Source organism: Mercenaria mercenaria, chromosome 4 (genome assembly GCF_021730395.1).
Source record: "Mercenaria mercenaria strain notata chromosome 4, MADL_Memer_1, whole genome shotgun sequence".
In the NCBI taxonomy this organism is placed as follows: Eukaryota; Metazoa; Mollusca; class Bivalvia; order Venerida; family Veneridae; genus Mercenaria; species Mercenaria mercenaria.
In genome coordinates this window covers 67,787,019-67,814,681 of record NC_069364.1, presented here as the reverse complement: position 1 = coordinate 67,814,681, position 27,663 = coordinate 67,787,019, and the positions used below count along the sequence as shown (strand labels likewise).

The 27,663-nt window shown below is 32.1% G+C and overlaps 1 protein-coding gene and 1 long non-coding RNA gene across 3 annotated transcripts in view; one reads left to right on the top strand and one right to left on the bottom strand.

The window, feature by feature from the left end:
• The first annotated feature begins 1,783 nt into the window (after positions 1-1,783).
• Positions 1,784-27,663, top strand: part of LOC128556432 (uncharacterized) — a 42,923-nt gene continuing 17,043 nt past the window's right edge. Inside the window, exons 1-7 of one of the 2 annotated variants that reach the window (XM_053541601.1) lie at positions 1,784-6,049; positions 6,446-6,481; positions 13,868-14,012; positions 17,425-17,570; positions 17,976-18,087; positions 18,772-18,887; positions 19,879-19,996. In XM_053541601.1, coding sequence (XP_053397576.1) covers positions 5,995-6,049; positions 6,446-6,481; positions 13,868-14,012; positions 17,425-17,570; positions 17,976-18,087; positions 18,772-18,887; positions 19,879-19,996 — 728 coding nt within the window. In that variant the 5' untranslated portion in view covers positions 1,784-5,994. The remainder of the gene's footprint in view (positions 6,050-6,445; positions 6,482-13,867; positions 14,013-17,424; positions 17,571-17,975; positions 18,088-18,771; positions 18,888-19,878; positions 19,997-27,663) is intronic. The other variant, XM_053541602.1, reaches the window with a different exon arrangement.
• Positions 9,508-13,279, bottom strand: LOC128556433 (uncharacterized). Its single transcript, XR_008370657.1, has 5 exons — positions 12,699-13,279; positions 11,584-11,702; positions 10,913-11,058; positions 10,442-10,538; positions 9,508-9,995 (listed from the first exon to the last, which is right to left on the bottom strand). It is a non-coding gene; the product is annotated as an uncharacterized LOC128556433 (long non-coding RNA).

The window sequence follows — 27,663 nt, the reverse complement described above, 5'->3', positions numbered from 1 at the left end:
AAGCATATTACATCGATGACTACCATTGGCAACGAAACCATAAAAGTTATGCACGACGATTTTAAAATAATTATAGCATAAAAAACATCTCTATTGATACAAATAGGCGAAAATGTTCATTTCAAGAGCAGTACATGAGCCGCGCCATGAGAAAACCAACATAGTGGCTTTGCGACCAGCATGGATCCAGACCAGCCTGCGCATCCGCGCAGTCTGGTCAAGATCTATACTTTTCGCTAACGGGTTCTCTAACTGGAATAGGTTTTGAAAGCGAACAGCATGGATCCAGCAGGCTGGTCTGGATCCATGCTGGTCGCAAGGCCACTATGTTGGTTTTCCTGTGGCGCGGCTCACATAATAGTATGTATCTGTTTTACGTTTACTAACCTGACTATGAATTACTGAGAAAGATGAAACAGCATTTAGAAAATAGTATTAGTTACGCTGCTTGTTGGTGACAAATTTGACCATATCTGATATGGATTTTCGAGACAGGGTATAATATGAAATAAGGCACTGCCTCAGTCGGGAATCGATCCAGTGGCAAATTATACCATAAGATTTGAAAAGATCTGTCTAATGACAGCATCGATTCCGTATCATTTTAAAGGTAAAGTTTGGAATAAAAACTACACTGTCCATATTTGTACTGATTTGCAAGACGTTGCGGTTCGGACAAGTTATGTGGACGCTTATTAGACACAAGGAAAAATTGTATTCTTCCAGAAAATCTTAAGTCAGTAGTTTTTGGCACGTGCCGGAAGAGCACATTTTTTAATTCGAGTGAGGGATCGCTCCCGATTTTCGTCGATATAATCGATTCCCTAATATAAAATAAGCCGCTGCCTCAATCGGCATCGATCTGACTTCAACTCATTCCATTAAATATGAAAAGAGCACGGAAGGACACATTTCTTTCAGTTCGATAGTGAATATCTCATTCGGTATATCGCATGTAACCGTAAAGGAATCGATTCCGATTTTCGTCGCTAAGAATATGATCGATTCCCTATCAATTTAAAGGTAGATTTTGGAATAAAAAGAACACTGCACATATTGTTTTGTGTTACAGGTAATTTCCGCCTCTTGGAAAGGCGCTACCTCCGGAGACGTATATCAATTTACATGAACTGTGCTGACTAGGTTCTTTTATACAAAAATGCATATTTGTACTAATGTGCAAAATGTTGCGGTTCGGACAAGTTATGTAAACGCTTATTAGGCACAAGGAAAGAGCGTATTGTTAAAACAAATTCGAAGTCAGAAGCTCTGTGCTCGTGCCGGAAGTACACATTTTTTAATTCGATAGTGTATATCTCATTCGGCATAATGCATGTTACCGTAGAGGGATTGATTCCCTATTACAGGATACGGGATATACACTGTCAAGGAAATACATTATCTGGTATAGATTTTCGGGACATCGCAAATCCCGTATCCTGTCACCATTAAGCTGTGTAAAGATTTCATCTTACCTACTGCTGTACCCTTTACTTTTATGTTATAATCGACATTTTTTGTAAATTAACAAACCTTCTTACAGTACAGACTGGAATCCTGCAATCATATGTTTGGTCATCATGTTTTGTATATAGCTGATTAACACCAGCAATAGAATTAACAAGGACCTGTGTTTTAGGATCCTACAACAAGATGCTGTGTAATAAATGCGCTGATTCCTTTGCAGAATGATAATCTAACTTAAAACAAAATTCCATTGGCTCTGTCTCCACTACAGAGTTTTTATTTTTCTATTTCCGCTTCTTACGGCTAACTTTAAGAGCCTGATAATTAAATAGAAGAATAAAAATGGCAAGAAAACACAAACTTTACTCTCGGAAACTATATATTATAGTGAGCTATAGGCTGATTTGACTCAACTATACCAGCGATGCGGCAGCAATATTGTTTTAAACAAATTCATATCTGAAATGTACTGGCAGGATATGGAATATATCCTGTCTCCACGTGACGTTTATTGTCCATTAGATATGCAAGAAACTTATGGGGCGAGAAAATATTTAACGCATGTGAGGTACATCTACACGCATTTGTTTCGAAATAAGTCACTGTATGTTATCATCGTTATTGTATGAGTTTTAAACATGTAATGTCGTGATCTATTTATTAGGCTATAGCATGCGCATGTGCGCTAGACTATTATATACAATTCTCAAAATTCAGTGCGACCCATGTTCTAATATGTGCTTCCGAAACCAGAAAAACAACCTTTAAGTTGACGTATTTTGAAAACCTCTTGTCCATTTTTCCGTGTATTTGGTAAAACTAACTGTTACTTTTTTATTAACCAAGAAATATATTTCAATGATACATTAATAATTCGTCTTTAAGGCAAACATATTCTAAAATAAAGTAAAGTAAGCATATTTTATAAGGCGTTCAAAAATAAAACCAAGTGTGCCGCATGTATGTCAATTCGCTTCACTTTGCCTGAAAACACATGTTTTTTGACCTGGGATAATTTATTTTTAAGTAGAAGAGGTAGGTAAAAGTTTTACACAAAATATCACATTTTATTTTATCTTTTGCAATTACAAGTATATTGTTAAACATTTTGGCAATATTTATGACATTTAACATCTATTGAAAGAAAAGTTCAAGAAACGGTTTACTCCCACCCTGTCAACGACGAACACTCTTTCTTTGCATATTCTTAAATATTAAATCATTGTTCACTTTATAAAGATCAAATATTTCGACTCGGAAAATTTGTATAAAACAGACTATAACACCCTCAAAATCGTTAGCTCCGTCTAAGAAAACACATGCTTTACAGAGCCCGACAGAACAATATTTTGTCGTCCTGTCGTTGTGGCGTTGACGAATAAAGGACATACAGGCACAGCGATGGAAAAGAACATATCGTTTTTGCTTCGGTGAAAGAAAGATATCGTCCGTTTCTTTCGTTCATATGTTAGGCAAAACGACAAAGTAGAAAAAACCGGCAATTTGTAGTGCCCCGCACATGTGTGTTGTGTCTTTCATTCTATAATTTTAGCGAAAGCGACTGAGCTAGACAACGTAAAAAGACGTATCCGACTCAGTTGTGACAGATTTTGTGAAATAGATAAAAGTAATCCACATTTGGTTTGTTTTTTATTGTAATTACAATCCTGGTATGTGTTTGAAATGCTTATATATAACCTATAATGATATCATCAATTAAACACTCAAATAAAGATAATTCTATGACTGAAGGATGTACGAGCGTTTATTTCAGGACATCCGCCATTTTGAAAATGTTTCTTCGAGTATTGCTTTCTAACAAAAGTTCTGCCAAAAACAAACACTAAATAATTAAAATATGACTAATAATGTACCGTTTAACCAAACAGATTCTACTTTTTGCGGAAAATTCACCCTTATTTTTGGCTGGCATTTGCCTAAAATTGACGTAAGATTTACAATGGGTTAGGGGTAGGTAATTTCAAATATCTATGACAGTAGATTAGGTTTGGTTTCGATATTTTCCTGACTGATATATATAATGATAAGCTATAATTTAAACAAAAGTTTTTAAGATAGCACTTTATTTTATCTAGAAAATATAGATTAAAACAAAAAGAACGAAAAATAACGAAATTCACTTGTCTTTAACAGTTGTTTCTTATGAAATGTCTTAGATGCACCATGACCCCAACCTTTTTTCCGTTTTGAAGCATTTTTGTGTGCCATTAAAGCTGCAAGATATTTTGAAAATCATACAGTCAGAATTTGTTTTGTATATTTAAATACATTTTCCCATTCAAAATAATGTGGGTGGGGTAATTATGTCAACATGTAAAAATGAAAGAGATTTGTTAGTGACATTTATGCTTATATAATACTGACATCACGTTGTATTCATATTTACCTGTAATACATGAAATCCCTATAATATTAAATGAGATATAATATGTTTTATAAAGTACCACCATTTTTCAATTTAACAAAATTTCAGAAATGTTTAAACAGTCGGTGAGGAAAATGGCCTATAAAAATAAAACGAGTTCGGTGACCTGTGTTTTTTCTTCTCTTGCTTGTCTTAAACTATTTTTCTTCAAGCTCACAGAGTATGAAAAAATTATTAATGCTAGAAAAAATTCGCTCCTACATACTTAATGTTGAAAGGCCATAAGCCATAATTAAAAAAAATTCGATGACATGGCAACTTTTCGACGTACAGATCATATTTTTGATACCTTTTCGTACTTATATTTGTATTAAAAATTTCCGCCTTATTTACGAACGTCAAAATAACTTAAAATGAATAGAGTCATTTAAACAATGAATAGGCAGATTATAAAAGTACGTAGGTCAGTTTTATAATATTATGTAATGGTATATAATTTCAATGTGGTTCAATGTTCTGGATCTTCATAAAGAGATAAGTCGTGTTTGTGATAGTATAGTTCTCTTCACAAACTGCACTGTACGAGTTCTACAATAAAATTCACGTACGCAACTGAGCATTGTGACTGTGTATTAGTATCTTTTTCAGTTCTAAGGTTGAAGCATTTACCATTGGAAGCTCAGAAGAATGCAACCAAACGATGTTATGTCCGCTCATGTTTGGTTCCGTCTGTTCATAAACGCTGTTGTATATAGATACACTGAATTGACACCTGGAGAAGAACATATTACAAGAGTCAATATATTTTCCGCTTTTAGCTAAAGAACTTTGCTTAGTTGTCACAGCACGTGTAATGAAATTTAAAATTACATTCATTATCATTTTTGCTGCATTTCAAGCGCCGTGTAGTCGTAAAATGTCTCAGCATACTTCGCACTCTTCTAGTTGTTTGGATTCATGGAGACTCAGTATATTCAATTTTGCTTTGATAGAATTACGCATAAGGACAGTGGAGTTTTTTTTTTTTTGCATACATTGTATTTCATTCCCTCTCACTAACATTCAAAGTCAATCCAAGTATATTCTTATTTTGCACCGTTGATTTCTATGCTTCCAAAGGTTCTCTTATGAATTTCATTAGAATTGTTACAGTCCAGCTTCCAACCATTAGATATGTAAAACTAAAAGTGAAAAGTTAATTGTCCGACTTCCATTTATGTCGGCTTTGATCTATTTATTAGTTACCGTAAGTAAATGTTTTAAATAAAATCGACCTGTAATAGAAAGTTTATATAGTGATATTTCAAAATATAAGATAATGAATATCATATCAATATCTCGGATACCCTCGTGTTACGCAAATATTTAATGTTTGATTTATCTTAAGTAGGCACAAAACATTTTATATCGGTCAATGCACATCGCAGTTCCTACATTTTTGACCAGCTTGCATTAAAGTGTTGTTGGTGAGTTATCAGCCTCTAAATTCAATTCACTTGCGCTAAAATATTTGAATTTGAAATTAGGGCAATTTGAGTTTCATACTTCACTTTTAGAGCAATATTAGATTTAGATGTATTCGAAAACAAAATTGTTTAAATAAAGTCAGAATGCAGACGTCAATTTATGGGCAATTTCAACTGAAGAAAAAGGTATTGAATATCTTGACTTTATCTTAATCCGAACACCATCATGTGTTCAAGGTTTTACGTTTACAACAACATAGTGTAAGTTATTACATTTTCTTTTATTCATTTATTGCTTAACTTCAGCATTAATTTGGTATTAATTTTACTTCTTTCCTTTTTATCGAATAATTTTGCTTATTTGGCAGAGTCGTGCCAAAAATTATTATTTTTAGCGAAAGGACAAGTGAAAGCTAATCAGCTGTCTGTCAAATTTCCTCACCGCTGTCATTGCAAATATTATTGACTTGAATAAATAAGATATGTTTAAACTAATATTTGTTTATATATCCTCCAGTTTCTATTTTTGTGAAATTTAGTAAATGTTTGTTATGTCGAAATTTGAACCGAAGTTTTGACCTGAAATGTACATTCGTTTGAGAACTATAAAAGGTTTATTCAAAACTAGGTTTCGACTTATCATCCAAGATTTATCGTTAAGTATAACGTACGAACATGAAAGTGTTTCAAATACTGTCAGTGCTACTTTATATACTGAATGGAATATCAGGTACGTGCCGTGTTTGTTATTTTTACAAAACTGTTTTTTTCCTTTTTTTATTTTTTTTTCTTGTTTCTTTTTCTTTTTTAACAAATGTGCAAAATGTTGTTTAAAAAGGAAATTAAAACGTTTGACGGGACGACAATCGGTGGGGCGTCATTACGACGCTTCTTATTGTGTCGCTGCGAAAAGCTAAACCAGGAAATTGCAGAAATCAGTTACCACAGTATACCTCTATATGATTTTCTGTTGTGGCGTGTTCCAAATTAGGTAACGACTTTTTTTGTGGTATGTTCATGTATTTACTTGTACCAATCGAAAATCTCCAAATGTTTTCCCAAATTTATATCGTAAATATCTGTTGCTTATCCTATCTCGCTAGATAATGCATTTGTCTTGTTTCAGTAGGATTCATACTGGACGATTTCTCCACGACAAATGGTAAGATTTTGAAAGTAATTTTTAATATTAAATTTATCGTGAATTATATTGTGCCGCGTTTCTACAATGTTCCAACCTTTATCACAGCTGTTTTATTAATCTTGGTTTGACGAGAGGAATATTCATACTGACTAAAATGCTCTAACACGCTCGAAGGTCCCTATTTAAACTTTATATTAATCCATAAAAATAGATGTCAAATTGAAAAAAAAAAAGGCATAAATATAAAAGCACTGTATTTAATATCGCACTTAAATTGGCAGAGCCATAATAGGCGGTAAAATAAGAATTGATTTCAAAATACAAAAAAATATCCACTATGCTATCAACATTTTGAAGACTAGGACATATGCACACGATGTCAATTACCAAACATAAGAAATTACAAAAAAATGATAAATGAGCCGTGCCATGAGAAAACCAACATAGTGGCTTTGCGACCAGCATGGATCCAGACCAGCTTGCGCATCCGCGCAGTCTGGTCAGGATCCATGCTGTACGCTTTTAAAGCCTATTGGAATTGGAGAAACAAACTGTTAGCGAACAGTATGGATCCTGACCAGACTGCGCGGATGCGCATGCTGGTCTGGATCCATGCTGGTCGAAAACCCACTATGTTTGTTGTCTCATGGCACGGCTCAATTATTTGTTTATAATGATATAGAAAAATGTAGCAGCAAACTTCACACATAGGAAGTTAGCAGTATATGTAGCAGCGAGCAGTAGAAAAGTAAGAAAATATAAAATTTGTGGTAGAAGTAGCAGAAGTAGCAGCAGCAAGCATGCGAAATTCACAGTAGCAATAACAGGAGTAGCAGAAAAAAAAATCAGAAAAGGGCTTGGTTCACTTATAGGTTAAAATGGCACAACATCAAATGTTGTTGAAATATTATTATAATGAATGATCAACAACTCAGAATGCAAAATCTCATATTTTAATTCATTTGAAATTGTGCTGTTGCCATGGCAACCGATTGATTTTCTTTATGGAAACACGAAAATCTCTTATAACAATTACATCAGAACGTACAATTAACATTCAGATATGCTAAGATATAACCCTAAGCAACGCCTATAATTTGAGGCAAAAAAATATATGGTTGCCATGGAAACGGAGATAAAAATGAGAATATTTGCTATGTCTGATTTTTATGGAATAAAACCAATTTAGGCTATTCTTTAAGAAAAATAACATATGTAATTTGTTTGTGAAGATCATTATTCATAAATAATACAATACATTTATGTTGCTATGGTTACAATGGAGTTGCAATATATGCTTCAATGAGACAACAATGACGTTTTTGCTAAGTTATTGTAGAACACTTTCAGCATTTACCATTACATGTAAAAATTTTAAAAAATGCACCACTGAAAAGAGTTCTTCAAACAATGTTTTTTTCAAGACATGATATAGAACAACAGAAAAATGTTTCCATGGTTACGCAGTTAATTCCGTAAACATAATACTACATAATCTCATTTAACACACAGTAATAGTTTAATAAAACTGCCTTATTAAATGTCTTGATCATATTAAAAGAGTTAGATGATACTAACGGCAATAATATATAATTAGGCATACAAAAACTAAATTGTTTCCACAATAATCCAATGTGTGTTTTACAAATTATACATATATTGTGCTTTCAAGACAGGTTAAATTAATTGTTCATGAAAAGTGAAAATAAACATGATACTGCCGACAGAAATGATTACATGCAGTTTGAATACAGCAGAAAATATTCGTAGATCTATATAATCTAACTGTCGTAATGAAAAAAATGTACATTACTACCATATATGTCACAATTATTGTTGAAAAATCTTCCAGTGTTTTAGAGGAATTTCACATTTATACTGTGTTCAGCCTTAGGCAATAGAAAATTAGTTTTTAGATTCTCATCCCCGCCCGCCCCTATCTGAAACCCCCCGCCTCGAAATTTTTTATTGGTCAAAATCCAGATATCCAAAATTTCATGTCCGGATACTGGTACACTTTCATAAACATTGCATAATTCTAGAGTTTAAAGAAAATGTTTAACATATTATGGTAATGCAAAGACAATTTAACAGCATTTGACAGTATCTGATATTAAAATTTACCATGACATTACCTCTTATTATAACAAATTAAGAAAAATGATCATAAAATATCGGCAATTCACACGACTAGCAGATGTTCTGGCAACCTACTTTCGATTTCAAAAACTTTTAGAAAAAGGTAAAGCCAATGTATTTTCTTATCCTTATTTGATTGTTATTGATTTTTATTGATTAGAAATAAGTATCTGTTGTCTGGATTTCAATATTTCAATTGTGTTTAACATGGACATTTGCCTTCGTGGGGAAGCCTGACATGCCATTTTCACGTGCAAAGTATACTGAATTACCGCGCTATTTGTTTTATAGATATGGAAATAGGATTAAAATATGCTGTACATGCAAGTGCATCTAATTAAGAAATATCTGATTTTTTTTCAAGTGTAGAAATACTAGATTCCTCGTATTTTAAACTTTAAGCTCGAAAGTCAATATCATCATCATCATCGGTTCCACGGGTATATAGCTTTTAGCACATGCTCAGCAGGAATGGCAGATTGATTGTTTTCTTTAAAAATCGTGGCTGTACTTCGACAGAACTAAATATTTTGAATTTTCAAATACACTGAACAGACAAATATAAATTTGCCGTTGTTGTAGATTTACTTTTTTGTATAGGATACAATCAACCATCAGACAAAATGATTTACTATCACATTATAAACAAGATAAAAGTTTATGATTAAAATTATTTTGTTCATTTCAAAATTATTTCAAAATGGGTTTTACATATACAAGCATTTCAAAGACACAGCAATACACACTAGAATATCAATACAGTGATATTTTAAATATAATTTGTCAGATTGACCTCCACAATACCATATTTCCAAATTAAAAAATAAAAAATAAAAAGTGCCCACCCGCACCATTTTTTCTCAAAATTCGGATGAGAATCTAAACATTTATTTTCTCTGGCCTTACATGTATATAGTGAGTCAATATTTAACAAATGCATAGTACTGTTGACACCATAAAGTTGTTAATTTAATGTTTACATAAACTATATGTATCATTTGTTCTTTTTCAAATATATGGAATTTGGGTCTAGTACATCTTCAAAAAATCAAAAACACTTTCAAATTATTCAAAATTTCAGAGCTCTTTCTCTGTATTACTTTAAATGTTAAACACTTTGTTTCCATTCATTCTTCGTTTTAAATGACTTGAATTATCAATTTTAATGGCTTTGACACTGCTGGTTTTGAGCATACATTGCTGTTGCTGCAAAGGGGCACTATTTCATTATACAGGTACCACTGTCGACTGGCATCCAGCTCAGGAATGGTAATACGGTTGGCGAATTTGCCTGTCATGCCAACCCCCTGCCTAAAAATATTAATCTCCGTCTCTGTGTTGAAGTTATAATCCTTCAAGAATACTATCTATACCAGGTCATGCAGAAGACATTCTGTAATGATAAATGTATCAAATATTTAAGACAAAGAACACATAACCTTTTCATCAATCCTGAACAACAGCATTCCAAAAGACATCCCACACATAATTACATTAAATAACATTTTAGAATTTTATTACAGTAATAACTTCTTTTCATGAAAACATTCAACCATCGCACATATTCTACATCAAGTAAGGGCCATGATTTTGATCTCATTTTAACAAATAGTTCTTTAACATGGTTAAGAAAAAACAGTTACTTTATTAGAATTATGTTATTTCTGATTAACTTGCTTGCAGTGAGCTAGACACTCTTTAACAACACAAACATAAACAGAAACTGTGGTATTTTAATATAAATGGCTTCTTTACAGACATGATCTCTGCGGCAAGTTTTATCAATACTTGATTATTAATAAAAACATAATTGATTAAAGAGGCTCAAGCCAAATATACCTAAACATGTTCAGGACTGAATTCTGTATGCCGGGCCTCCATCAGGTTGTACTCCAAGTCATCATGTAGACCCATCATAACAAGCCACATTCCATAGCTAAAATAACGGGTATATTTAAACAATGAATTCTTAAACAAAAACTTCTAAGTAGCAATAGTGAGTCCTTAGAATATAACATAGCATCACTTTATTAAAACAAATAAATGCCAGCTACACAGTTTATTTTCTTACATACACACCTAAGTCTTAATACAGTATGTTGTGTAAGTATGCAATATTCAAATTGTAATTCAATGTTTATCAGTGGAGATATTATTTTTCATTTAGATAAAATTATGCACATTATATATATAAACTGGAAACTAGTGACTTTCCAAACTGAAGTGTATGAACACACAGTAAAATTAAATATTTCAACATCAAATTCTGTGTGCTTAATAAATATTTCTTTATTTATTGGGAATTCTTACCTTATTACAACACTTTTCTTATAATTTTGTCCACTATAATTGTCCATATGTAATGAAACATTCTTTTCTCCATAGCCATGATGCTTGAAGTGATGGTGAACCATAGATACCACACTGTTTGCTCCTCTTCCAACAGCAGTACTGTACTTTTCATACAAAAACAAGAATAGTTTATAAGAAATGTATTAAATTCTCATCAAAAATGGAGTGAATCAACACTGACCAAACAGTTCATCCTTTCTTATAAATATTGCTTAACATTAACTTGTATTTATCAAAATTTAATTGAATTCCAATTCACAGTGCTTATGATATAGCATCTTTATTATAAAGCAATGCAGTATTTTCAACCCAATTTCAGGGATTTACAGAAAGTTCAGTGAAAAAAAAAAACCATAGAAATTAGTAATATCAAGTCTTAACAAAATATAACTTCTTTTAGATAATTTTACTTGACAAAATTTCTGCAAAGGTGTCACTATAATTCCAATGTAAAATGTGCACTGCAGGCCTGAAGCTTTTATTCATAGAGTCAGGCATGATTTGTTTGAAGACTATGGAATTTAATTTAGTGATATATGGAATTTCATAGTTAAAATTGATATTGAAAAAGTGCATTTGAGGATACTGACACTGATATGAATGTAAACACTAACTTCAAAATCTTATACCTGCATGAGGATTCACAGAAATACAAGGGCCCTACTTGCTGAGCATAGTATGGGGTCAATACTTGTTGAGCACTCAAAACTGCAGTGAGCCTTTATATTTCTTACTGCTGGAGGTTATCCTGAAAAATATAAAAAAAGAATTTCTCATTTATTTAGTAGCCTACCAGCATGCTGTCTACCAGTAATGGCAGTAGTGAGAATGAAAAAAGTAGTTTTTTTTTTTGTAATTTGCATGTAGAATTTTTAAGAAATTTTCAGGAGGTCTATTTTAGTTGCTATAATTACAACAAAAAGTGACAATTTAAAACACCACTTTTCCTGTGTTATTGTACTATAATTTTCAATTTTCATAGATTCCACTGTGCATATATATAAATGACCATGTAATTATTAAATTGTTCACATCTGTGACAGTTTAAACAATGTACAATATCTTGTAATATTGGGCTATTCCAGAAAATATCCACCCCCTCCCTGTGGAAGCAGTTTTTTTTTATACAACCTGAGAGGAGGGGAGAGGGGGTATTTGGAGGGATCCTATTGGGAGGAAGGGGAGGGGGGTATTTGAGGTAACCGGGGTGTGGAAAGGGGGAGGGGGGATATTTTCTGAAATAACCCGAGAGGAGGGGAGGGGGTTGGGTATTTGGAGGGATCCTATTGGGAGGAAGGGGATGGGGGTATTTTCAGGTAACCGGGGTGTGGAAGGGGGAGAGGGGGGTAAAATGTCTCCCGGAGGGGGGGGGGGGGGAGTTTTTCCCCGAAAAAAACTGCTTTCACAGTGGGGGGGGATATTTTCTGGAATAGCCCATTCCTGTTCATCAGTTCATTTACCTCTTTACAATTTCTAGATAGAAAGTTTCATACAGAATGTAGGCCTACTTAACACAGTAGATGCCCGACTGTCTTGGGTACAAGTATATTCTGCCATCATGAAAACTTCCAAATACACAGGAAAGATATTAAAAGTATTTGACAGCAGACAGTCGAATCGAAATGTCAACACTGCTATTTTTCGCTGCAAAGTTGTATCTTCGATAAGTCAACAAACGAAGCGGTCTGTCCATTTTGTTTTGCCTCCAATTACGAATAAATTTATAATGAAATTTAACACTTACCATAACAATTATTAAATCCGCCATGCACTTTAAATATCCGCGTATATTCAGAGCAATAACTGCATGTATTCTCTGACCCAGTTTCAGACATGTATCCACCGATAATGGCGTGTTGATTTCAAAGGGAAACAATTCGCTAATTCACTCATTAGGTTTGTGATATTTCACTAAATGTTGAAACGTTAACACTTAAAAATCTTCGTCCGATATTATTGATTTTAACACTAGCTCTAATGGCTGTTGCTTGAAAAACAAATTAATGAAAACAAATATCTAATTAAGTGACGTCAACTTCAACGTCATTTTACCGAAATCGAGGCTTGTGTAATTTCGGATAAAAAAGTGTCTCTGAGACGGACGTTTTTTTCGTTTTTGAACATGGCGGCATTGCTCACCAGCGATGATTTTTGCACTTTTTGTTGGTTTTTAATGTACGAAGTAGTGGTTAAAATATTAAGACTGGTAAAGGATGCCGCCAAGGCGAAAATCATAAATAAAGTCTCAAATTTCATGGAAAATTCACATTTTTTGGGAAAGTGGGGCATGTTTGGAGTAATATATAAACACAGCAACACATTATTTTTCAAAGTTTATTACTTATATATGAAGCATTGTGTTTACTTGTTACAAACAGCATATGTATCAATGTAGAATAAGTAATGTATAATATGGCTAAATTCGGTGCCATTTACGTACATAAGTGAACCAAGCCCTTTGAATTATCATAAGCATCAATTGCAGTAGCAGACATATGAAACTGGCAATAGCTGTAGCAGCAGTAGCACTAAAAGGGTAAGTAGTGGCAGTTTCAGTTGCAGCAGTAGCAGTTGTGAAGTTTGCAGTAGCACTGATCACGATGGACAAGATTGGTTCTGCCTTTGCGACCAATGTAGATCATGATTAGCCTGCACATCCATGCAGTCTTATCAAGATTTGCACTGTTCGCATTCCAGTTATTACTTTTTTGGCAGGGTTAAGGTAACGCTTACAACAGTTAATGGTACTGTCTAAATTGAAAGATTGACACGTTCATTTTAGAAATTTAGCAGGGTAAGGGTTAAAACTAATTAGGAAGCTTTACCAGCAAGTTTATTATTTATATAACAGCGGATCATACTTTAACCTTTGGCGTTTAAACCGAGTTATGATATTTGGCACGTGACTTTTAGGTTTAACTGCGACCACACCTGCACAGCCCAACTGTAAAATTGACGTGTTCGAGAACTGCACAAATGGTTTTACATCCCTTGTAAACGTCACAGGAAATGGTGAGGTTACCTTTGACAGGCAGGGTTTGTTGGATTTCTATTGCGGGTAAGTGTTAACTGTGTATAATCAATAAAGTATTAATGTGTGTAGTTCAAATGCAGTCGAATCGGCTGCCAAAAGAGAGGCTCAGAAACTGTAACTAACAAGCAAATACAGGAAGAAACAGGAATGCCCACTGACCATTCTTTTGTTCTGATATATTTGTGAATACGGTTTTCTGAATAGGTAGTATTTTCTTTCATAGGACTAAATGTAGATATAATGTGCAAACAAAGTACATGTAACAAAGTATTTCAGCAAGTTCTTTGTAAATTCTGTTCACTGAAATACATGAGAATTGTTAGATGCTGCAAAAAAAAAAAAGAAAAAACAACAACAAGTGAATGAAGTATTGCCATGCAATACAAAGTCCCCTACTGGAAGGCACCTAATTTTAATCAACAAAAGACTTAAAATTTGTATATATAAAACCCTATAGTTGTTTTTAGCATTTTTGGCCGATTATCAAAAAGGTAACGTTATTTATAGTAAAAAAAAAAACTAAAACAAAACAAACAAAACAAAACAAAAAAAAACAACATATAAGTCCACACAAAACTCTTTACCAGGTAGAGATAGGTCAAAATACACCTAAACGTTGGATGTAACTTGCATGTTGTACCACAGAAAACTGGTCTCGATTTTTCCCTACGGCCTGTAATAAGTAAGTTACAATATAAGCTATTTATAGTAAAACAAAGGGACATAATTCTAAAACACAAAAGTGCCTCATGTGCCAAGTTACATCAAAATCCCTCCATGCATAAAGAAGAAATGCTCCGGACAAAGGCATTCTTGAATTTGGCATTTGACCTCTATGCTTGACCTTGACCTTAGACCTAGGGACCTGGTTCTTGCGCACAACAATCCGTCTCATGATAGTGAACATTTATGCCAAGCTACATCAAAATCCCTCTATGCATGAAGAATAAGTGTTCCAGACAAAGTCATTCTTGTATCTGACCTTTGGCATCTGTGTGTGACCTTGACCTTCGACCTAGGGACCAGGTTCTTGTGCATGACACTCCCTCTCATAGTGGTGAACATTTGTGCCAAGTAATATTCAAATCCTGTTTTGCATGACAAAGTTATACACCATACAGGAAAAATGTCCCATTAAATTTGATCTCCAAGTGTGACCTTGACCTTTAAGCTAGGGTTCTGTGTGTTGCGCATGACACGTCGTTTTATCATGGGGAACATTTATGCCAAGTAATATTAAAATCCCTTGATGGATGTCAGAGTTCTTGACCGGACAGGAAAAAAAACCTATTGACGTTTGACCTCCAATTATGACCTTGACCTTTGAGCTAGGGGTCAAGGTTTTGCGCATGACACGTCATCTTATCATGGGGAACATTTGTGCCAAGTAACATTAAAAAACCTTCATGGATGGCAGAGTTATGGACCGGACACAAAACAGACCCTGTTCATGCCATGTTAACATTTGACTGCCAAGTGTGACCTTGACATTTGAGCTAAGAGTCTGAATGTTGTGCAAGACACATCGTCTTATTATGAGGTACATTTGTGCCAAGTAATATTAAAATCCCTTCATGGATGACAGAGTTATGGACCGGACAGGAAAAAAGCTCTGTTGACCTTTGACCTCAAATTGTGACCTTGACCTTTAAACTAGGGATTCGACTGTTGTGCAGGACACGTCATCTTATCATGGAAAACATTTGTGCCAAGTAATATTAAAATCCCTTCATGGATGACAGAGTTATGGACCGGACACAAAACAGACTCTATTCATGCCATGTTAACATTTGACTGCCAAGTGTGACCTTGACCTTTGAGGTAGGGAGCTGAAAATTGTGCATGACACATCGTCTTATTATGAGGTACATTTGTGCCATGTAATATTAAAATCCCCTCATGGATGGCAGAGTTATGGACCGGACAGGAGAAAAGCCTTGTTGACTTTTGACCTCAATTAGGACCTTAACCTTTAAGCTAGGGGTCCGGGTTTTGCGCATGACACGTCGTCTCATCATGGGAAACATTTGTGCCAAGTAGTATTAAAATCCCTTCATGGATGACAAAGCTATGGACCGGACACGAAATTGCGGACGGACGGACGGACGGAATGACGGACGGACGGAAAAGCGCATTCCTATAGTCCCCGAAACGGGTTTTCAACCAGTAGAGGACTAACAAAGAAAACAATATGTAGAGATGGTACCTAAGGCTACGTGTTCAACGACAACAACAACAAATCAAGTGCAAAACTGAAGTGCATATCGTGTAAATTAGGTACATTTGAAAAACAAGGTGCTTCTCATAAAAAGTGAAATAACCTCTTTCTGCATAGTTTTGGTATGGTTATGGTGTGACTATACGATAGTATATACATTTTTTATATCGCTCTGATTTTAACCCATACAGTTTGAGGCCTTGATTATTCTTGGCACACGAATCTTGTAAATGTTGAGGGATTCGATGTCGTAAAATTCATATAGTTTGTTTTTTTCTCACGAATAATGTTTTCTTTCATATGATCATACTATAACTGTTAATTATCGACAGTAATCAATACTTTTGATGTCTTTTGATTAGTTCATTGGAAAATGAAAGATAATGCTCAATATTTTGTTCGAATGATCTTGAAGTAAACAATATTTTTGGGAAAAACAACCGAATCCATGTATATCGCTATGTTCAGATAACTAAATCGTCCTTTGTCACTGGCTTCACTTTCCGAAGTAGGACCTAATTTTTCATATTAAATATTACCTTTCAAAATTAAAAGTGAATTATGAAAGTTAAACCATTATATAATTGAGGTACTCCGGTATCAACTTTTCATCGAAAAGTAATATCAGATGCAATTCGAATTTTTAGGTACCATCTCTGAAATATGAATGATATTGATGTTATAGTGTTTAGGTGGGTAAATCGAAAAGGTAGAATCCTTATAAATAACACTTACAAATGATACTTGTATAAGCCAACTGAACTGTAACAACTTTCGAATCTCATATTTCATAATCAATAAAAAGCTTTTGTACATTTTTATTATTTCTTGACAATAATGATAACGAGCGACGACCTATCTTAAAAAGGCAAACTTATATATTTTCCAAATTTTTTGTAATCTTAGTAAGTAAGCGGCTTCTGCAAAAAGATTCCATAAGTGCTGCTTAACCACGATTTCCTAATACGTCTGTCATTTAAATTCATTTGTGGTCCAACACTTTGGTTTCAAAAATTTGATTTTATAATGCTTTACGTTTAGATAGTTCTGAATGTTTTTGACCTTCCTTTCATAATGTTTCGTTTTCTTTTTTTTAATTTTCATACAAAGATATTTTAGTGAAAAAATAAAAATGGTCTCCAGCGCTGTATTGCTACGCTAATTTGAAAAATTTAGTTCAGCTAGAATGTTCATTTGTTTTGTTTTTTAACATTGCAGTCCTAGTGTTGCGGAATCAATACAGTGCCTGAAAGACAATTTAGATCCAACATGTGGTCCAGATACTGACGCCGCAGTCATAAACTCAACACTTGCCAATATTCCACCCGATTTTTCGTACGACAACGTTTGCCGTAATACCACAGGTGTTAACATTGTTTTAAAAGAATAACAATAAATATAATAGTAACTGTAAACACATAAATACTTTAAATCATTGTAATAAAAAAGGAAAACAATATACTTTTGAGCATTTGATATATCTTCTGCAATACATATTATTTTATCTTTTACAATTTTGAGTAACTCTTATAAGCATTTTTTCTTATAATACAAGTCGAACATCAACATTAATTTTAAAATTTACTAACATTTTATGTTTGAACTGAGTACCGCCAGGTAAATTCTAGTATATCTCGTAGAACCAAATAATAAATGATGCCTATGAAAATTCTGAGTAGAACATTCCGAATTCAAATAAAAGTAAGTTTATTATAAATCTCCTAATAGAGAAAACATTTTAAGGATGCCTAATTTTTTATATTTTCCAGATTATAACGAGCTTCTTTCTTGTCAACTACTTCTTCCAAATATTCAAGGCTACATTGATTGTATTACTGGTGAAACATTGAACAAGACTTTAGATCCTACAGACACATGCAAGTAAGTTTCCTGCTCTTCAGGTGACAGTGGATTGTTGCATATTACCATCCCCGAAACTTATTGAATGGAATGGTACATATCTTACAGGCATTTATTTTTCAACTGGTGAATATTTTTGCAAGAGCATTTGTTGAGTAAATTAATGATTACATCGAATTTCCTAGGTCCTTAGAAACGGTCGGGTTAAAAACATGTCCTGAGGTATCAAACGTCACTGGACTTTTGACCAGAAACGTTTATCCATCGAACAAGATTAAGCTATAAACGCTTATTACAGTTGCTACTTCTAGCCACAATTCTATTACTATAGAATATACAACGTTGAAGGAAATAGGTGGGCGATATGAAACTTTTTGAGACTGATAATTCAATCTGTTCATCCAATAAATGCCCGAATAAGCATACTGAGTAAGTGATAAAATGAAATGAAGTGTATGGAGAAATAGATGTATTGTTTTCTCCTGACACGTTTATTTTATCTCATATATTTTCGCACAGGTTTCAACGCGCCTTTTCGGAAATTTCCATTTAAGTATACCCCACGCATCCCCCCCCAGCCTCTCCGTGATATAAAACTACTGACAAAAACGTAGAAAACAGCAATAGGGTTACAATACAATTTCAAGGTCATAGCATTTCTTTCTGAAAATTACTCTTTTAATGCCACTGAGTATTGTCTTGTAGGTTTTTCAAGGGTACGCTCGGATGCTCATACAAATACACAAAACTGATGTGTCCTGATTCTATTGGTGCATTCAAAGAAAACGCAAAAAGCACTGGAAATTGTAATCCGGACTTTGGTTTGTAGAAAAGACATGCATTTTCTACTTTAACTCTACACAAATGGAAACCCTTCTGATTTATATTACCATTCCTTTTTTAGTTAAAGTATTAAAACTGAAATCAACATGCATTATATCTCTTGTCTCATTACATAATATCATGAAATAAAAAGCATATATACAGTATCCTGCTCAGTTGATCAGCAAATGTATCAGAACAACTCAATGTGGATATCCGATAAGTCGTCTTAATACTTACTTAACAATTTAGAATTATATCATTTGAACAGACTCCAACAAAATTCAATTCAATTGAAAAATCCCCAAACATTTTGACAAATTAAACAATGAATTCAAGTGTTTGTTAAACATCTAGGCTTAGATACATCGTCGTTTAGACGTAGATTTCAAATTTGTATGAAAGATGTCACAATATCCGTTGGTGTGTATACTGGAAACTGTTTGACGAAGGTTTACAAATTAAAAGTATGTAACACTTTTGACATAATACCTATCGTTTGCACAAGTGACCTCTATATATTACGTTAGACTCACTGTTCCCGTAAACGTCAAGAAGTTACTGCAGCTCAACAATGGCTATTTGACCAAAGTCAAACTGTTACAAATAGAAAAAAGTTGTATCCGTTGTTCCAAAAGTACTAAAATTGGTTGAGAAATTCCATCTGCTTATCATTACTTTTCTGTTCAATGCAGACAAACTTTAATAGTAATGTGCTGTCACGCAAATTGTGTGCATAAGTATATTGCATATCCCATTAGCATATTTTCCTTTTAGCCCTAAAACATCAAAAATGTTCTTTAGTATAAAATCACACCGATCGGTTATCGCGTTAATTCTTTTATTATTGTTAGGCCTTTTCACACGATCTTACTGCATTTATAAAATTAGACACTTTTACCAATGTCTTCTAGTCGTAAATATTGGACCCTGCCATTTAATAAATAAAAATACTTTTATAATAATATTAAGTTTGTTAAATTACTTTAGAAAACAGTCAAGAGGCGAGTGCATGTGACGAAAATATGCAGGAAGCATGCTCTGTTGCTTATAAACCTCCATCAATGGTAAACTCATCAGCTACGGAAATTGCAAATTTTATATGCAGGTAGGATATTTTTACCTTTTATGTAAATTGCACTTATCAGTTTCGTTAACCTTTACATGTAAAAAAACTAATATAGTAATATCATCACATGACCACTAAAGCATGTGTCCATAAATTGTACTTTTGGCAGATCCTTAGCCTAACAATAAATTTTGCAAGGCTGAAGTCAAATTTTGAGAAAAAGTATGAAAATTTATTCTCTGGTCTCATGTAATATAATGTTCATTGAAGGCTTGATCAAAAAGGTATAGCGTACTGTCATTCCTCAACATGTGCAGAATATTATTAGTATATCAGTAATCAGTATTGCTATATTCTTTGTTCTTTTCGGATCATAGAGTACGATCATTTTTACGTATCTTTAGAATTCCCTTTAAACCGATGCTAGGGGGCGTGCGTTGTTTCGCATATTTCATTACACCTTATAAATAGTTTCAACCAAACCGTTTCTGCTACCGTGTTGCCTGGTTGCGTTTTATATTCTTTTACTTTTATTAATTATCACAATATAAAAGTCCCTCATGACTCTATGTCGCCATATTTTCTTGTCCTTTGGGATCATGTAGTATACTAATTTTTACTATAATAATCATAATAATATCCGCATAATTCAGTGCTGGTCGGGTTTAGGTTGTGAGTGGCACTGCACATTTCATAACCTCTTATGAACAGACTAGAATCAAACCAATTCTGCTATTGGGTTGCTTTGTTGCACAGATTTTATTGATTTAATGAGCAAAGAGTACTGCTATATGATCTTTGTTTCTTAACTTTTATCAGGTTTGAATCACATGTTGAAATAAGGAAATTGTAACAAAGAACGCACTTTGAGAAAACAATGATGACGGGTATTCAGTTAAAAGATATTTGTTTCGCTTGCATTTGTGTAGCCATATAAACTTCCATTAGATTGGACAGTAGTCGAAGGTTACAACATTGAAATATGTTATTACATATTAATTGAAATCTGAAAAGTCATCATCTGAATATTTAAACTAGCTAAATAAATATAAACGTAATACTGCAATCATGATGAATATGATTAATTGTTTTTATTGTATATAATGTATGCGGTCTAGTAACAGTCCTTAATTTTTTTCAGGGACATAGATAGTCATTCCTTTCTTACAGCCCAGTTTTTGACATATACATGTACTTATTTTATGATTATATACTATATACTTATATAGTAACAGCTCCACTCAGTACCTCCCAAGATTAAATATAACTTCATTTTTAATCTTATTTTGTTTTCGAAATTATGCTATGTGAAATGGCACAATGTCCCGTCTTGAAAAATAAAATACTATTAGACAATTTCATTTTTCTATCAAATGATACATCTTAGACTTCAATTAAAGGAACGAATCTCAAAATTTGTTTTATTTTTGTGCAATTTATTTAGTTAACATAAGATAAGATATGTAGAAAAGCTCGCGAATGAATTCAGCCACGCTTTAGAAATTGACGTATCTGTAAATGTAAATTGATGTAAGGAATCTACACTTGTGTCATAAATCAAAAGTACAGAGTACAAATGTAAACAGATGCATGTATTTATGTTTAAAATAATGTTTCTTTATCATGTTTATGTTGATCTGGAGGCATGATCTAAGTAGTTAGAAACATGATGTTTTTGGCGTTTTGACCCCATTTGACCTTTTGACCCTTGGTCCGGACTGACCAATGCCGGACAATTTAAAATCCATAGGTTTTAAACCCAGCAATTAACCCAACCCTAAACTTATAATACTAACTCGCGAAGCTGAAACCTTCGGGGTCTTTGACCCAGTCAGACCTACAGTCTTCGGTTGCACTCGGTACACTTGTACCCTCAAAATCTAACGACACCGGTGTCATTTTCTTTAACAAGTTTATCAATCAATATCGTTTGTGAAGCGAAACCGGTGTCGTTCTATTGATATTTACTTTCATTCATAAAACCGATATGTTTACATTTGTAGTACAATTCGTTTAAACTTCCTTGTGATCGATTTACGTTTTACAGCTGATTTAATATAAATGTCATAGGTAAATCAAGTGCATTTTTTAAAAATGATAATGTGGGAAACCACAAATTCAACCAATCAAAAGCCTGCCATTTTTCTGCCAAATTGGCAGCAAACTATCATTTGCTTTTACTTTGGCCGAATCTTTGGCAAAACTTTGGCAGAAATTTGGCAGATTATTTTTATTAATAAAATGTAAGATATTTGATCTTACTTTCAATTAGTAAGCATATTATTAGGGTACACGTAGTAATTAAAGTTTTAATTAAAGTTTTAATTAAAGTTTTTAACTTAAAAGTTTGTTTACAAATTCAGGTTCATTAAATATATGTTCATCCGATATATAGAATCTGATGTAACTATCCTTCATAAGCGTAAATGTTACTTCTGTAGATGCTGAATCGTTATAAGGATGAATATCAAACATTGTCCCTTGTGTTAAATAAATCTTAATTTTTTTCTTATAAATAGATATTAACTGATCAGTGTCATAGTCCTCAGCTGCTATATTTACAGTATTGATAATTGTACTAAAAACTAGATCATCATCATTATTCCACCACCTAAATATAAAATATGATATTGGACGTTCAGTCGGTTTATACGGTTCACCTATAGGGCTCGAACCCGTTAATAAAATCTTAATATTTATTATATAAATTCCGGTTTTTTCGACCACAAACACACCCCTCAAAAGCACATCTGGTACAGCTATTTTATGTTTTTGGTTTATTTGTATAAAAATCTTTATAATCTACAATAATTCCCAGGTTTTAATTCAAATATATTTATATAGTTCAGACCGATCAGATTTTCATATGTTGAATATATCCAGGCACCATGACGGTTAAAATACATTTTTTCATTTTTATGTAATCAATAAAACTGTTATTATAGTATTCGAAGAGAAACACTTCATGTCCCACTTCCTCTAACCTTTTTTCTATTTTTTTGTCTTTCTTTTTAAGTTGAAGAATTATTTCAGCTAAATTATCAAGTCGTTTTGTTGTAGCAACTTCAAAAGCAGATAGATTGTTAACAGTATTCTTTGTTCTAGCTAATTGTGTTTCTTGTTTTAGAAAAGCATTTTTTACTTTTGTAATTTCTTGGGTATTAGTAGAAATTACTTGGGTATTAGCAGTGATTGATTCTCCTTGTTTAGCTGATATTTCAACTACAGAGTCCAGATCATTTATTATTTTTTTAATTTCATCATTAATTTTATCATTAAATTTATCTTTAAATTCATTAATATCTTTTTGTAATAAACCTGTAAGTGTACTTAATTCCGCGTACCTTAAATTGTGGCGTGTGTCAACAGTACTAATCAAGTTCCGAAGTTGTTTCTTAAAATTTTCTAGCTGATCATTAATTGTGTTAATTGCTTTAGTATTAGCAGTGATTGATTCTCCTTGTTTAACTGATTTTTCAACTACAAAGTCCAGTTCACTTTTATATTTTTCAACTTTAGCATTAAATTCATTAATATCTTCTTGTATTTTTTTTGTAATATTACTTAAGTCTGCATACTTTAAATTATGACGGTTGTCAACAATACTAATCCAATTTCGAATTTGTTTTTTAAAGTCATCTATTTTAGAATTGAGCCCTTTTTAAGGTTATCTAATGCTGTGTCATGATCATCACCTCTTTGTGAAGCTGCCTTTTCCAGTTCAGATTTATATTCTGCAATTTTATTTGAAATTAATTCTAATAAATCTTTATGCTTATTTTCAGTTTCAGTATTTAGTTTATTTATTTCTGTTCTGATTTCTAACTGATACATATTTTGTAACTTTTTCTCAGCCTCAATAATCTTGTCTTTTAGTTCTTCATGTTTAATCATACTATCTTTTAATTCTTAAATTTTGAGTGAATAAAATGTTTAAATTAACTCGAAATACTTCTTTTATGTTTTTCGTCTGTCAAATCAGATTTTCTTTCAAGTTCTTTAATAGAATCAACCATAGCTTTCATTTCTTTTTCAATTTTATCTTGTAATTCAACCATTAATAATGAATTCTTTTTAAAATCTTTTGTTAATTCTTCAATATTCTTTACTTCTTCTTCTAATGTCTGTTTTATACTTTTAATATCTACAAGATTATAGTTATCTATTACACTTTGAACTTTTTTAAACATAAATCGTCTTGAAACTGCATCGTTGGGTTTATCTGGATCTCCTAGGTTTATAAGGTTATTACCTCCCATATAATGCTCTGTTCATTGTGTTATCAAGTTCCTTATTTTTGTGAAGATACGATTCCGTTTCCTTTTAATTTTTTTGAATTGTTTTTTAGTAGCATAATCACTTAAATCAATATAAAATTTTAACTTTACTTATACTGTCAGGTTCACTTATTTGTTCTATATTATTAAAAACTCCCATTATATAATTATTATATATTACCAGTAAAGTTTTTTCTAAAAAACTTCCCTTGGTTTGTCAATATATAAGAAATCATATTTTGATTTGTTGCATTAGCAAAAGATTTAGGATTAATATTTTGTTCATTACAAATCATATCATTTTCTCGTTTACCTGGACTTTCAAATAAAATATAATGTGAACAGTTAATTCGGATATCTTTTGGTGTTTTATAGTAAGACTGGCTTAAATAAATAACACAACAGTTTTTGTGACGTCCTTGAATAAAGTATTTTGTTATTTCATTTTGAACTTTTTTATCTTCACATACAAAATCATCAAATATTACTACTTTTTGTTTTTCTGATTCAAGATTCTCACAAGGTTCAATTTGGTTAGGATCAGCTGAATATTCAAGTATTTCATTTGGATCTACTTTAATTTTTTTTGCAATTTGACTTAATTGGTTAATTAAATCTTGATATTTAGATTGTTCTAGGTTTTTAGCATATAAGTATAATTTATCATAATATATAAGAGGTTTTCGGAGTATATGCATTAATGTATTTGTTTTTCCAGATCCAGAAGATCCACATATTAACATTCTAAAACATGAATCCGGCATAAAAGGATAACGTTGTTTAAAGTTATTGGATTTATCACTTTTTGTATCATAATTTGGAATTTCCATTTATATAATATTACATTATTTTACATTATTTTACAATATCTTACATTATCTTACATTATTTTACATTATCTTATGTTATTATATAAATGCAATCAAAACTTAATGAAATAAGAATAAGAAAAAAATTAGTCGGGCAAAAGATGAATGATCTTAGAGAAGAAATAATGAGAGAAAAAATTAAAAAAGCTACAAATCGGGACATGTACACTGAAATTTATAAGCCAATTACTGAAAAAATAGAAAGTCAAAAAGAACAATTATCAAGTCAGTTAAAAGCATTACCTGGAATTAAGGAGCAATTAGCGTTACTTCCAAAAAGGTTTGTTGATAAAATACAAGAAGTAGAACAACAACAAAAATTGACAGATTTATTGGAAGAACAACCACCCTCGGAACTACAACAACCATTATTACCACTATTACCACAAAAACTAGACGAAAAAGAGATTAATAAAATACTGAAAGATTATTATAGCAGAGAAAAAAAAATTCCTGAAGATCATATGGGTTTGGATGATGAAGATGATTATGAGTTTGAAGAATCAGAAGAATTGGGAGCAAGACCAAAAGAAAAGAAAATACCTACAGTAGATTTAGATGCTTTTCTGGATGATAATGTTTTAGAAGAATATGAATATTACAAACCATCTGAAATGTTTGACTTTTTTACTGCAGATGAATCTAATCCTAATAAAATAAATAAAAAGAAACTTAAAGATACAATAGATGAGGTTACTGAAAATATTAAAAAATTAAATGGTCCAATAAATAGCAAATCAAGATCAAAAGATCCAAATAAGCAAGAAGAAGCAAAAGAATTAAAATATGAACGAGATGAACTTATAAAGTACAAAGGTCGGTTGATGGGTATTCTTGATATGGCTCCTACATATGGACAAGGAATAAAACATCATAATCCATATAAAGTTTCACCAAATGGACAATATGGTAATTTAATTATTAACTTAAATAAACTTTACGGACAAAATAAATTGGTTGCTAAGGATCAAAGAACTGGAAAAGAAGTAATTAATACTGAAGTAGATAATGATTTGATTGATTTGATTAATAAAAGATATAACAATAATAAAAAACATTCAATTCATTCTAGAAAAATATTTAAAGAATTAACAGAAAAGTCAGGATTACCTATCAATAAAAGATCTATGAAATTTAAAAAAGTAATTAGAGGACAAGGTTATGACGTTTGTCCATGTAATCCAGAAGAACTGGTTAATGAGTTGGAGTTAATTTGTGGTTCAATTAATGCTGGAAATAATAATGAAGAACTAAAAAATGAAGGTATTAGAATAATTGATGAACTATTAAAAATGAATTCACTCTTACCAAAAGAACATGAAATGTTATATAAAAAATATTTTTCTTGAATATATAAATGGAACAAAAAATAGTATTAAGTTCTGAAACAGTTAAAGATAATAAAAATACTCCGAGTGATTTTACAATCAGATTTAATCGTTCTTTAATTTTAGATAAAAACAAAACTTATGTTGTTGGTTTGGATAGTATTAACACTATGACCTATTCTTGGCATAATATTAGTGATGAATATGATAATAAAAGAATTCGTTATAATAATGGTAAGGATTGGAAAGATATTATATTTACAAATGGTTCTTACAGTTACACAGATATTAATAATTATATTACGGAAACATTAATAAGTAATGGTGATTATGAATTTGATAAATCAGACATTGCCTCAATAAGTTTTGGAATTTGATTTAAGTAGTTTTAAGATTTTGATTTCAATTCATGATAATTTTATGTTGGATTTAAGAATGTCAAATTTTCATACATTGCTTGGATTTAAGAAAAAAAAATTGGAAAATACTGAATGGGGAACTACAACACCAAATATAACTAACTCTGTGGATACAATTTACATTCATTGTGATCTTATTGATAATTCACTTGTTGATGGTAATTTCAGTGATATTATTTATGCTTTAAGTACTGCAGATTTAACTAGAGCTTATCCATTACAAAGAACCACAAAGAGTTGGATATTCTGAAATTAATAAATATATTATAAATTCAATTAGAATATATATTACAGATGTATTTGGTAGAATAATTAATTTTAATGGGGTTGAAACAAGTTTTACACTAATTTTAAAAGAAATATAAATTTTAGTTTTATATAATGTACAAGAAAGTTTATGACAAAAATAAAGGAATATTTATTTATGTTGATGCTCAGACTGGAGCTTCAGCTCCCTATGAGCTTTACGCTCAGACTGAAGAAGAAATCATACACGGAACAGGTATCTTTGACACTTTAACGAAATTGCTTTCAAGTTCAGTCGCATCTTCAATTAGCACAGCTGGAAAAAAAGCTTTGGAAACAGCAGGAAAAGCAGCACTTGAAAGTGGAACAAAAAAGGTTGGAACAGAAGTTGGAAATTTGGCTGCAGCGAAGCTTGTTGAAAAATTTAAAAGGAAACCTGCTCCGGCAGTTGGTAATTTAATTGCTAAGGAATTACAAGAAAAGAATAACAGTAAAAATAATGAGGAGGAGGATATTAATATGAGAATAAATAGAATATTGTCAGGATCTGGAACTTCAACTCAACGT